The sequence below is a fragment of the Pogona vitticeps genome, chromosome 1 (genome assembly GCF_051106095.1).
Source record: "Pogona vitticeps strain Pit_001003342236 chromosome 1, PviZW2.1, whole genome shotgun sequence".
Lineage (NCBI taxonomy): Eukaryota > Metazoa > Chordata > Lepidosauria > Squamata > Agamidae > Pogona > Pogona vitticeps.
The window spans coordinates 209727309-209741701 of record NC_135783.1 but is presented as its reverse complement, the minus strand read 5'-3'; the positions used below and the strand labels follow the sequence as shown (position 1 = coordinate 209741701).

Sequence of the window (14393 nt, the reverse complement as noted above, 5' to 3'; positions counted from 1 at the left end):
GTGGTGTTCTTGTCAATTTTGTGCAAAATCACAAATGTTTTACTGTTGAAAAGCAACTGTGCTGCACTTTGGCAGGTGACGCCTTCAGCTGTGCAATCAAAAGTGATGTCACACTTTGTACAGCAGGACTTGCTTACAGGTACAGTGGTGCCTCGCATTACGACGTTAAATCGCTGTAGAACGAAAACGTAATGTGAAATTAAAAAGCCCATAGAAACGCATTAAAACCCGATTAATGCGTTCCTATGGGCTTGAAACTCACCGTCCAGCGAAGATCCTCCATAGCGTGGCCATTTTCGCTGCCCAGAAAAGAGTGGGGAGCCATTTTTTTTACCCAGCGGCCATTTTGAAACCACTGATCAGCTGGCCAAAAATCGTCATTTTGCGAGAATCAGTTCCCGAAGCAGGGCACTGATCATCGCAAAGCGAAATTCCCCCATTGAAACCATCGTAAAGCAATCGCTTTTGCAATCGCAAAAAGTTCATCATCATGCGATTTTGTCATTAAATGGGGTGCTCGTCTTGCGAGGCACCACTGTATTTAGATTTGGGATTGCAGCCCAGCTGTAGATCTAACTGCTTATTCTGAGGTAAATCCCACTGAAATAATTTGGCTTTACCTCCAGGTAACTGTGATAGGATTGCAGTCTTTCAGTACCCTGCTTTGCATGCCTGCTCAAAAGTAAGTCCCTCATACAGCGGGCTTACCTCCTGGATAAAAGGTATAGAACTGCAGCTTATGTATCTTTGAATGGCGTTGATTCTTAAACTGCAGTCCTGAGCACATTTATTAGAGACTAAACTGGTAGACTTACTTCTGAGTAAACCTGCTTTGGATCGCACTGTTAAAATAACCTTTATCAATCCTGCCATCTCAACTGAAATTCTGTGCCTTTTTCCAAAGGATTGGCAATATTGAAGCTTGTAGAAATGGGCAAAGCCTCCTTAAATAATAATAATAGTTTTCCCTTGAGAATAAATAGAAAAGCAAAAGACTGTTGGTGCCAAAGTTGACTCTGTTTAAATTAGAAATTTGTCACGTTTAATTAATTATGTTCTGGAAGCTGTTCTTGTTTGTTTGGTATTAAATCTGAGAAAAGATAATTGGTTTGGGTTTTCCAGCTAGCATTAAATCTGTGGCTAAGAACTGTGCAAAGTTTTGGTCTAAGCAGGGAATGAAGAATGTTCCTGTGTATTGTAATATTTGTTCATAACTATTGCTCTAGGAAGTCTCTTGCATTTTTGAGGAATTTTTGTGGCAGCTTGAGTACTTGCTCCAGAATGTTACTATCACATCTTGCATTAGTGTTGTTGGATGAGCTGCAGGCTGCTAATAACTGAAGCTTTAGTTGTGAATCAGTGAAGGGCTACTTCTAGTGCACAGCTTCTTTTTTTTACCGTTACAGTTGTAATGTTGTGTTACTAGCATTGGATGGAAATATATTGAATTTTTTTTTCTATATGGCAATAATCAGCAGCTTTTCTTTGTTTATTAAATTGTGACTAACCTCATTTTGGTATTTCACAGAGACATCTAAGCAGAACTTTTTTGTAATCTGCAAATTATGGTTAAATTAAATTTCATAGTTCAGGAGTTAAAAAGTGATTAATTATTTTCAAAAACATATTTTATTGGTTAGTCATTGTCATAAATTGATAGTGCACTATTCAGCCAGTGAACACTACCTGTTTGCACCTACTGGAACAGAGCAGTAGATTAGATTCAGGCTTTAATTAACTGAAGTCAGTGCCTATTAAAATCAATGGGACTTGAGCCATGACTAACTTCTTTCTTGACTAAAGTCTGGACCCAACCCATTATTCTCAATGTATACTTCATCATATTTTAGGCAAAAACATTGATAAACTTGTGCATAATTCATTATAGTCATTAAAGCTTTCTTTCCAATCCTTCTTGGAATGATGGAAAGATGTAGGGGAACATTTAGGCCTTCTTAGCTGTCGAGAACTAGCTAGCTCTCTGGTGTTGGAAAAAGAACTGCATTTATCCAATACAGAAAACATGGTGCTGCTTCTTTGGGGTGAACCCTGTGCTCTTCTTAGACATCCCCTAGTAATAGATCCTCATTTTTCTTGCACTTCAGAGCTCTAAGCATCCTAAGAGAGATTATGATAGTGATGGTTTAAGGTCAGGATGTGCATCCAGTTATCCCTCTGAGCTGAAGGACGAGCAAGATAACAACCCAGACTGTGTACATAATAGATTTGCCAACGTGCAGTTGCTTCTCTATACCTCAAGGTAGACACTCATGGGACTTAAGGTAATATCCTGTGTTGGCTGCTCCTTCATGTAGGCCAGGGATGGGCAAAATGTGGCCCTCTAGATTTTGTTGAACTGCAACTCCCATAATTCCTAGCCCACACAGCCAATAGCGAGGAGAGTTGGGCCTAGCCCACACAGTGAGGAATGTTGGGATTTGCAGTTCTGCAACATCTGGAGGGCCGCACTTTGGCCAGGTCTGATGTAGGCTGAAGTGTACTAGTATAAGAGTGTTGAGTACGCAGCTACTGTGACATTCAATCATTGACTGCATAGGGTGGGAGTAGGCAACCTGGTGCACTCCAATTGTTTTGAAGAATTCCTCTTACAAGCTTCAGCCAATATGGCCATGGACAAGTAGTATGGGAGTTGTAATACAAGACGTCTGGAGGGTCCCATATTACCTATGCATGGATCCAGGGATTGCCTGGCGAAGATAGATGTATTACAACCAATCCTTTTCCCTTCCTCCTCTTTTTTCCAGTAATTTAACCAGATCTGCTGCAATCATAATCTCTTCAGTAATGAGACATTGCTGGGAAGTATGGATAAAAATATTGCAGAGCAGCTTAACAAGGCATATGAAGCCTTTCGGCAGGCATGTATGGATAGAGATTCTGCTGTGAAAGAGCTCAAGCAAAAGGTACGTGTCTGTTTTATACCCTAATGCTACGAGTTAAGATTACATTTATACCTCCTTCTGAAGAAAGGTCGACTCACTCATCATGCACAACAAAAGTGTTCAGTGTAGTTTTATAATGCCAGCAAAATTCTGTTAATTATTTGCAATGGTCTTGCATGTAACAGATGTGGAGCTGGGGATCTTGTGTGTCTTCTGTGGATCTTGTGTGTCTTCTGTTAAATTGAGGGTTGTAATTTTCTAGGGTGGATTGCTTCTTAGTTCACTTGTGATAAGGCCTTGAAATGTATACTGGTGTTGCTGTTGTTGTAGGTGCTTTCTCCAAAGTATGTTATGCTTGACCAAAAGCAGTGCATGACATCAACAGTAGGGAACCAACATGTCTCCATTTTATAAGAGGCAGTGATATGCTGACCACTAGTCTGGAACTTTCGCCACTCTTGATTTATCCATAGGTAGTACATTATTCACTTGGGTGGTACTAAAATGTTGAGGTTGAAAGGCAGTGGTTAGAGTCTCTTATTTTGGCATGGAGACAGCTAAGCCTGCATTTGCGTACAGTGGTGCCTTGCACAACGGGCGCCTCGTAGAGCGATGAATTCGCTCTACGAGGCCGTTTTTGCGATCGCAAATGCGATCGCAAAACGATGCCCGTATAGGCTGTGATTCACAGAGCGAAGGTCGGTAAGCTGCTCGCTTACCGACCTTCGCTTTGCGACCCGCCGATCAGCTGTCCGGCGGGTCCAAAATGGCCACCGGAACAGCTGAAAGGGGCCGGGGCGCAGCGTTTTCGTGCCCTTGGTAAGCAAGGGGAGCGCACGAAAACACTGCGGAAGCCCCGAAATGGCAACCATTTCGGGGCTTCCGGCAGCGTTTTCGCGCGAAAACGCTGCGCCCCGGCCCCTTTCGGCTGTTCCGGCGGCCATTTTGGACCCGCCGGACAGCTGATGGCAGCCATTTTGGCGCCCTCGTTGTGCGAGGGGAGGGCGCAAAAATGGCTGCCGGCCCCTGGGAAACATCGCACTACAGTGAGTATTCTATGGCATTGGAACGCATTAAACGCTGTTTAATGCGTTCCAATGCCTTTTGGTGTTCCGTAGTGCGATGTTTCCCACAGCGAAGGTTAATCCGGAACGGATTAACCTCGCTGTGCGGGGCACCACTGTACTTGGTTTGCATGCGGAAGACCCCATGTTTAATCCCATCCTGAATTACATGCTGGTCAGCTTCTATTGGGGATGGAAGTGCCCCTCTACCCATCCTTCTCACCACCCCAATCTCACTTTGGGTGACTGTTCACGAGCCAGAGTCACAGATGGCTAGAAGGAACTCTTCCACCTTTCCCCAAGAAATCCAAGGCTCACCAGCATTGAAGAGAGCAAGAGTGCTTCTTGTTAGGTTAGAGTTAAGTGCTCCAGGGTGTTTAGCAGCAGGTAGACAACTGCATCAGAATAACAACCAGTATCCCCTATGACACTAGCAGATTACCTCCGATTCCTGGGAGTAGGTGCTTGTTAAAATCATTCTCTCCTGTACAAATACATGGCCATTCTGAAAATGGACAACTGAGGGCCAGCCCACGTATTCACAGCCCTTATTCTCACTGATGTGGATGTACATTGGATCGGCAATCCAGTGAATGCCAGAAATCACCCGTTTCAAGTATCTCATGTTCCACAGCACTCGGAGTGCTCACCAATTCCATAGGGTTGATTCTTGTCCAATAAACAGACTTCCGTTGAAGAACCACCTGGAGAAGGATCATTATGGGACATATTTTCCAAATGAGCCCTAGATACCCTACATGTAGAATCATCACTTAACACAGTGCTTCCCAACCTTGGGTCCCCAGATGTTCTTGGACGACAGCTCTCAGATGGCCTGGCCAGCACAGCTAGTGGTGAAAAGGCTTCTGGGAGTTTTAGTCTTTAACATGTAGCGAGGGGAAATAGTTGGCTGCATAAAAGTAATAAATCACTGCAGCATCTACAGAAATCTAGTTAATCATCCAAATTAACTCACTGTGTTATATTGTCCATGGAAAAGACCTGTCTGGGACTGCCTTAGGATTAATCCACACGCCTCCCTGATTTTCATTTATAATTTAAAACATCAACAAGAAAATCTGGTGTTTTATTTCATTTACTTGTGGAGTTAAATGAAAAACCTCTCATTTTCCAATGGCTTGCCCAAAGTACAGTCTTTTACCCAACTGCTTGCCGAAAGAAATAATTTTAATTATATTAACCGTATTGTATTATATATTCAGGTGATTCTATAGTGATTCCCAGAATCCCCACAAGTTTCTGTCTATGGGCTTGTTTATTTAATACAGTTACCCTGATGAGAAAGTTAGCCTTCCTTCACTTCATGTTCGAGTGAAGGATGGCAGCTTCTAATCTGTTGGACAGGGGGTTTCCCTGAGTGCAAGGTGAAACAATTCAAGCAGTATGAAATTATTTTCTAAAGGACATTCCTTTTTAGTTGATGTTCAGGTGACTCTCAAAAGGTGTTTTTGCTTTTCTCCCCACTCCACCCCCCTGACTGCCTGTTTTTAGCTCTGTAGCTTCAGTTTGTTGGAGCAACCATGAGTGTCAGCGATGGCGAACCTATGGTAAGCATGCCACAGTTGGCACGTGGAGCCCTTTCTGCCGGCATGCAAGCCATAAGTTGCCAGATCGCTCCCCCCCCCGGCAGCCAAACCTGAGCAGGTGGCTGCAACTGCGGTGCTGGTGCTTTGACAGGCGGTGGGTCAGGATCCGGAGCAGCTGTCGCTGGCGGTGGATCTGGAGTGGGGTCTCCGTGCCCAGGATTCCTCCTTCTGCCACCATTTCCAGTTCCGCCACCCCCTGTTGTCCCTCCCCCCCCCGGTTTGGGCACACGAGCCCCCAAAAATTCACCATCACTGGTCTAAGCAAAGGTTAACCGGTAGGTGATTTAGGACAGATAATGGAAAGTACGTACGTCTTCACATGTCAGTAGCTGAACTGTGAAATTCATCATCACAGAATTGATCGTAGACACCAGCTTCAATGGTTTTAAGGGATAAATAGAAGAAATTCAAGGAGAATAAGGCTGCCCGTGTCTACTAGTTATATCACCCCCAGCATCACGAGTAGAACGGTTCTGAATACCACTCGCAAAGGGACGCAAGTGAGAGAGCGCTCATGTCCTGGTTATGAGCTTCTTGTAGCAACGTTTTGAGTACCTGAGTGACCGGACAGTGTCTTAATCTGCACAGTGCTTGACGTCTTCTTGAAAGTTTCAGGTTGGCCACTTCTTTTTCCTAGTCTCTGAAGATCGGAGTTGTGTCAAATATACAGAAACTGGAGTCATCCTGGCCAGATGGTGCTCTGTACGGATGGATGTTTGGTTGACAAGTATATCTTGTAGGCAATAACTTGTTGCTGCCATCTGACTCTAAGAGAATTATTTGTGCATGCCGACTGTCAAAACCATCTTCTCTACTGTCTGTTTTCGCTGTCGTGCCTGTGCTCTGTGCAGAAGTGTTGACAAGATGTTGCTGTTGTACATTTTCAATTTGGGTTTTAGTGATGTTCCCCCATCCTTTTTTTCCCTCTGTTCCTGAGGTCAGCTGGACTGATGGAGTATACTGACTTGTGTGTGTTTGTGTGTGTGTGTTGCCATGATTGTTTGGTTCTTTATTTTGTATCTGGCTGCAGGTTGACTCTTTTATGCATGAAAGTCCAAGCATTTCCCCCCAAAGATGCACCACCACGACCACCAGAAATTGTGATCTGATGGACCCTGGAAAATGGGAAACATTAAAGAAATTACAATGTTTCTCTTAACCAGCCACTGAGATAACTAATTTTTCTGTGGAAGAAAACTACCTTTACTTGGCAATAATTGAAGACTGTTAAAATGTCCCAAGCCATCCCATTAACACTTGATTTTGGAAACACTTGTCTGGTTAATACCTAACCTCTTAGGCATTTAACTCCTAAAAGCTTGAATGGGGTTAGAGAACTGGATTCAACCATGAAGTGTCATGAGCCTTAGCCAGTCCTTACCTCTCAACTTAACTTGCCCCATAAAGTTGTTGTGGCAATGAGTGGACTGAAGCTATATATGCCATAAAAATGCAATAAGTAAAAACTGATGGGACAAACGAAACAGAATGTTCTGGTTCCTCAGCTGTTGCAACAAATGAAAGTATTAGACAAATAGGATAAGAATTGTGTTCTATCAGACCAAGCACCCAGTAGATCCAGCTTTCTGTTTTGCATAGTGGCCTATTAGATATCTCTGGGAAACCTGCAAACAAAACATATGTGCAAGAACAGTTTCCTGTTGGTATTCAGTGGCATGGTATCACAGGGGAGACACTATGGTGTATAACCATTCTGACCAGTAGTCATTGATAATCATGTTCTCCATGAATTTGCCCAGTCTCCTTTTAAAGCTGTCCAAATGTATGACCCTTGCTACATCTCATGGCATTGAATCCCGCACTCGTTGCTAATGACAAACTACATTGTTGGACAAGGGTGTTAATGCATGAGTTTTAAACAATGTGCATCATTGCCAGTACTCTAGCCCAGACAAGTTGTATGCTTCTCCAAGGTAAATCCCCTTATCAACACCAAATGACTACTTCTGATTAATTTGTCTTTTACAGACAGACAGTTATGAAAAACAGATATGTGAACAACAGGAAAAAATTGATCTTCTGACAAGTATTGTTGCAAAACTTCAGTTGCAATTGGCTTCTGTGAGTGCCACTAGAGGTAGGTACATTGTGTGTATGTGCATGTGCCTATGAATGTTCAGAAATACACAGAGTGCACATTTAATGCAGTGATCCAGCAGGTTTTCAAGGATTTGCTGACCGCAGTACAGCAGAAGTTCCTTTTAAAACATGTCTCTGGCAGTGCTTAGGCTGTTGTAGTAGTTTGTATTGAGCCATAGTACTCTTTGTTTCTTAGTTCATAGAATTTGGTGTTAAGAGTCCTGATAATGTCTGTATTGAAAGGTAAAAGAGAAGAACCTGCATCTGCTGTAAAGTGATTTGACAGTCAGAGCCTCTTATTTCAGTATTTGGGTTGGACTTCGGAAAAAAAAATTGAAGCACTTGCTTATTCCTTAAGCTGTTTGTGTACGAAGATTAAAACACATTAAATTGTGTTTTAATGAAAGACACCAAAATGTGAAAGATCCTGTCCTCCTTATACTTCATGCCTTTTGGTGACTGCCAAAACAGAGTCTCTAAAACATGAATGATTCAAGTTTACAGAATGGGGAGGGGGATTCGTGTTTCTTTCATATTTCCTCTTTTGTATAAACTTTCAGTGCCCTACCTTTGTCCAGTTGCCTGATCCTCTACCTTATGTCCTTTTTCTTGCTTTTGCATATTTTCTTAATTTTGGGGAGGAGATTTTTTTTTTAAAAAAAAAAATCTTATTGCTTTATTTTTGCTGCTGCCAGACAGCCATCCTGTGCGGGCGTGCCTCTTTAGGATAATTTTTTGGATATTTTATCTTTGGACATTCCTCCTGCTCTTTGGTGTTTTTGCTTTTGTTTTTATTTGTTTTGTTTTGTTTTGTTCTGTTTTGCTATTGCTCCTTTCTTTTCTTGGATTGTAGTTTCTGGCTGGACTTGATGCCTGTTGGACTCAAAGAAGAAGAGAAGGCATCAAGTGGTACAGAGAAGATATTTATGTATTTATTTATTGATTTGATTTGATTTGATTTGTATCCCGCCCATCTGGTCTATACAACCACTCTAGGCGGCTTCCAATATAACAAAGACGCCTCGTGGCGCAGTGGTTAAAACGCTGCACTGCAGCTAAAACTGTGCTCACGACCTGGGGTTCAAATCCCAGGTAGCCGGCTCAAGGTTGACTCAGCCTTCCATCCTTCCGAGGTCGGTAAAATGAGTACCCAGCTTGCTGGGGGGGCAATGTGTAGCCTGTATAATGAAACTGTAAACCGCCCGGAGAGTGCTTGTAGCGCTATGGGGCGGTATATAAGTCCAAAAAAATAATAATAATAATAATAAAAAAATAAAATAACACAAATTACATAAATCTTTAAATGACAATTTACAAACCAGAAAATAGAGTAAAATAAATAAAGAAAAATAAGAAGAAAGATAATCTCCTTGTATTCTAGTACTTTTGATTGGTGAGGAAGTTGCACTTTTTGCTCTTTTTTTGTTTTTTGTTTTTTTTGTTTTTTTGCTTGTGTTTCTTGGTTTTTGGGGCAGGGGGCTCTTTGTGTGTGTTGTATTTTGCTATTTTTTACATGTGGGGCAGGAGGGGGAAGTGTTTTCTCTACTTGATTTTTTTTAAAAAATTATTTGGTCAATTTACTATGCATTTATTCTGTTGAAGTTGTATATATTTTGGTGGTGGTTAAGGACTTGGAAATACATCCCATATGGTTGGGTTGTGTCACTTTCACAGGTTTCAGTGGGAGTCATGAGCTTCCCTGTATGTGTAAGGCTGCAACTTTTTGTCCATGTACCATTTCACTTATCTGGACTTCTGAATGGAAGTGAAGAGGTTTGTGATGCAGGTGTTGATGATTTTTAGTAGGATTTAGGTACATCTGACCTCTTCAGGTTGTGCTTGAAGAGTTTAGGATAGAAATGAGAAATGTCTGCTTAATGTAGATAACAGCCCTAGAACTAAATTAGCTTTCCTGGATACCACCATCTGGCTTCTTAGTTGTCAACCAAGCGGTGAAGGATGCCTGGAAGGAATGGCATCTGTGTATATCAATGGCATTCACAAACTGTCCATGTTAAGGGAGCAGGAATAGAACTCAATCTGCTACCTTGCATTTTGACTTTAGGGTGCCATGAAACTAGTTGATGGTTTTGGTCTTGCAGTGTAAATCTGCTACAGCTAACAGATAAATTGAAGAAGGGGCCTTCTCTGTGGCTGTGCCCAGGCTTTTGAACTCCTTCCTAAGATAGACTAAATTTGTTGCCTTCTCACTGTTCACCTTTCATTGACAAATAATGTTTTTTTAATATAATCAAGCCTTTGACAATTAAGAATCACCAGTTATTAAATCCCAGTGGATGTGCTTGTTCTCATTGTTTTAGGCTAAATTATTCTACTACTGTATTTTAAATTGATTTTAAACAGTTTTCATTTTATTTGCATTTTAATCATACCAGTGAATTTAATTCTGTTTTAATGTCTGTAATTTTGTTGTAGTTTAATCTGCTGTTGTTTTAAATTGACCTGCAACCCATTTTGGATCCCAGTTCTGGGGAAGAGGTGGCATATAAATGAAATACATGTATATGGATATATCTATATATGCGCACACATACATTGAAAGATCTTTGAAACTTATTTGGAATGTGTGCATATGTAAAATGCTTATTTTCCCAAAAAGGGGAAGGCATTTTAAAAATATAAAACATGAACATTAGAAATATACTCGAGTTGGGTTAGCACAATAAAAATTGTCTTTAAATACTTGTAGGTTTTTAGTATGTGAGCTTCAGATTATGTAGGATTCATTATGAGTTACAGTGGGGTCTTGACTTGAGAACTTAATCCATATTGGAAGGCGGTTCTCAAGTCAAAAAGTTCTCAGGTCAAATCTGCATTTCCCATAGGAATGCATTGAAAACCATTTGATCCGGATCTGCTCTTTTCCGTCCATAGAAACTAATGGGAAGCTGCTATTCCTCCTTCGACCACTAGAGGGGGATATTTTGTTTCTTTTTTTCTTAAGTCAAGAAAGGTTCAGGAAAGGCAGGGAAAATACAGTCCAGGCAGTACCAGGCAGTCCGAAGACTGTCTCCCAATCCACTCTCTAAACGCTGGGAGGAGTGAGGAAGCAGACAGGCACCCTTTTCACTGGCCAACAGTTAACTGAAAGTTCACATTTTGCACTTTCCCTGCCTCCCATGTGGTTTTTTTTCAGTTCTTAACTCAAATCTAAGTACTTAAGTCAATATTTTCCTATGAGAGCGGTTCTTAAGTCAAAATGTTCTTAACTCGAGCCGTTCTTAAGTCAAGACCCCACTGTAGTTGAGAAGACAGAGAGGTGATGTAACACTCTGCAAATACTTGAAAAGCTGTTGTTCAGAGGGGCAGGATCTGTTCTCGATCATCGCAGAGTGCAGGACACGCAACAATGGGTCAAGTTAAAGGAAGCCAGATTTAGGTTAAATATCAGGAAAATCTTCTTAACTGTTAAAGCAGCACAACAGTGGAACCGATTACTTTGGGAAGTGGTGGGTGCTCCAACACTGGAGGCATTCAAGAGAGAATGGGACAACCACCTGGCAGATATCCTTTGATTTGTATTCCTGCATGAAGCAAGGGGTTGGACTTGATGGCCTCATAGGCCCCTTCCATCTTCACTCTTCTCTGATTCTATGTAGCTAAAAGGCCTTTGCCATGAGCTTGGTAGTTGAGATGTTTAATGTGAGGGTTACAAAGCACTTGTGAAACCTCTGTTCCTGCTTGGAAGCAGGGACTGATAAAAACTGACATGTGTTGTGTCATACGGATGGCTACTCTTGTTAGCTGTGTTGTGGCCTCTCCTTCAGGAGTTAAGTTGTGCTTTGTGAAGATTCAGAGTGCAGGCCTCTGAATCTCACCTCCGAGTGTGAAACCAATGGATGGCTGCTGATTGTTAGGGAAAATCAGCCTGGAACTTCTGATACTGTATTATTTTTTTAAAAAATCTGCTGACACCTCATATTCTAGTTCTGGAATTATGCCCTTAGAGTGCCTTAACTCATACTGAGCCCTGCTTCCATGAGGAGTTGAGGAGTGGAAGTACTGCAGAAATAAAGCAGGGAGTAAAACATGGAACTGAATGCTGCAAATAACTGAGAAAAAGGTGAACAGGGAATGAAGCATCTGGCTGGTTTGAGAGAGAGGTGTTTGTAAGAGAGGACACTTCTGTGTGGTAGAGGACCTCACTGTATGTATCAAGACTGTGGTGCAGTCTTCAGTGAAAAGCTCGTTTTGTGCTGTTTCAGGCATTCTGGGAGTTGTAGTTTTTTTAAAAAGCAACTTTTCAAAACTTGGCTAAGTGTGCTTTAGTCTAAAAATTACTGCTCAGTGTATAAATAAAAAAGAAGACATGTACACACAGCTGCATTTTACTTCAGTGGGCAAACGTTTTTCCTATGCAGGGCTTGTCTCCATGTAAGCAAGATCCACCTGAATGGGTCAGGTAGAAGTAAATGTATTTCTTTTAAAGTTTTCTAGACTATCTTTCATGTGCCAAAATGTGTAGCAAGGTGACACACAAAAATTACACGGTCTACCTTTTAAAATATATTTGTTTAACGGTTGTTTCAGCGAGAAATATGTTTGATGAAAAACAACAGAAGTTTGTTTATTTTGCAGTTAATGCATATGATCAAGCTGCGGTACCTGAAGATAATGAAACAAGACAAAATGGTACGTTACTGAACTTAGATCCACATCAACTCAATGAAAAGCTGAAACTGGCAATGCAAAGAGAAAAGCTTTTAAAGGTATGATGTTTTTATAAGAAATGAGGTAGTTCTCACTGTGTAAGGAGAATGATAGGCTGTGTTTCCTTGTTACTGGAACCAACAATATATAATGAGAAAATGATAGCTCTCATTCAGTCAAACGTGAAGGACTAGATTATGGCGAATTAGGATGCTGGTGTGGATGCAAACTGCCCTCTAATAATGAATGGTGCAAGCCTGGAGGTGTGTGGGAAGGATTAATCTTATTTTAACCCTTTGCTGAAGGTATTCATCATTGGATTTTCACTCTAAGCCTAGTCATAAATTTGCTTAGCATTCAAAATTTCATGTTGTGTTGCATCCAAATAGGCAGAGTTGCAGGCACCAGTGGGCTGGACAGTTTTGACTAGGCTTCAGCAGTAGGTTTGCCCTTTCCCTTGTATAAATACTGTAGGAGAAGGTGCAACAGAAAGTAGGAAATGACCTTAGTAGCTACCTGCAATCAAGTAGGTCAGCATCTCTCTGAAACCTTGAGCCTGTACTCTTAGGCAAAACTTTGTATAGCACTGTGCTAAAGAACTGTACTAGGAGTAGCTAATTAGCTCTTTTACAGAGCAGAGGGTCCCTGTCTTGAGATGCTTAATGATCTTAGGTAGTAACTCCGAGAAGCCCAAAGAAATAATACAGATTTGATGCTGTTCTAAGGGTTCTGTGTATACAGTCTTAATTCCATGTATACTTTCCAAGTTAGACTGTCTATATAAATCTAGCTTGTAAAGTAGGGTATGGTTGTTTTTGCTTTGGAGGAGAGAAGTGAAAATTAACACATTAATAATAGCAATTTAACAAGTTACCATTTTCAGCTTTTAACATTGAGACCACCCCATTAATTTTCCAGTTTCTAATGTTTAACTGATTAATGTTTAAATCTTAATGTTCTGAGCTGTGGCTGTATCACATACCTCCACACCATAGTATAGACTTGTCCCCTTGCATATTACTCTTTCTCAAGTTTGTACACATAGCTAGGTTTGGGGAGGATATTTGTAAGCAATATTCTGAGAGCATGGAAGAAGTGCTATATTTTTATGATGCAACATGTGGTTTTTGGGCAAAAGATTCCGTCCCTGACATCTTTAGGTAGAAGGAACAGATAACAGGCAATGGAAAACGCCTCACCTCTGGAGATCATGGAGAACCTGTGCCAGAGGAAAGGTTAGATGGAACCAATTAGATGAATAATCTGGCTGCTTTTAAGGCAGATTTCTGTGTTCCTCTTCAGTGATTTAGGAAACTAGCCATGGAGCCAGAGGTTGGGAGTTCAATTCCCCACTGTGCCTCCTGTGGGTAGAGCCAGACTGTGTGGCCTTGGGGGCAAGCTGCACAACCCCAGAGTGTTCCTGGAAGAAGGGAGTGATAAACCACTTCTGTGTATTATCTACCTAGAAAACACTGAAAAACGATTGCTGTAAGTCAGAATTGACTTGAAGGCAGATGATGGTGAATATCAAGTTTGTAGCTGAAGGGTTATTTTATTTTTGGATTGGTCTGTAGAAAATCATTCAGGAATGCTGTATTTTCCGACTAAGCGAATTTTAATCATGCGTGTTAATTTTTAAAAAGAAAATACCTGTTTTATGAAATTAGCAACAGCTGATACTTACACTTCAGACATCTAATTTGAGAACAAATCTCTTTCTTCTTTCTCTCTCAACAAGGTTTTGCAATTACAGCCTCAGAGAGTTGAAACTGGAAACAAAACAGAAACTACTGTCAGAGGATAATTTCAGAGAGCGCTATTACTACTAAAACAGCAAATGTTTTGAATAGACATAGTAGTTCGTGAGCAGAAAAGGAGATGAGAAGCCTTTCTAGGAGTTATTGCCCCCTTGTGAAGTTACCTTCAGTGTTTTATCTGCTTTTAAGAATGAATTGAGTGATAAGGACACCTGACTGTCCAGTTCGTACTTCTGTAACACAAACACTGAGCTTGTAAGCAGCAAACCAAGAGAGTCTCTTGGCTCGCTC

At 41.2% G+C, this 14393-nt stretch overlaps 1 protein-coding gene across 4 annotated transcripts in view; it reads left to right on the top strand.

Moving 5' to 3' along the window:
* The window catches only part of TANK (TRAF family member associated NFKB activator), a 51105-nt gene that overhangs the window by 19760 nt on the left and 16952 nt on the right, over positions 1-14393 (top strand). For 2 of the 4 annotated variants that reach the window (XM_020798337.3, XM_020798338.3), the window contains exons 2-4: positions 2766-2924; positions 7564-7672; positions 12274-12404. In XM_020798337.3, the coding sequence (XP_020653996.3) occupies positions 2826-2924; positions 7564-7672; positions 12274-12404 (339 nt within the window). In that variant the 5' untranslated portion in view covers positions 2766-2825. The remainder of the gene's footprint in view (positions 1-2765; positions 2925-7563; positions 7673-12273; positions 12405-14393) is intronic. The other 2 variants (XM_072982367.2, XM_078376077.1) reach the window with 1 other exon arrangement.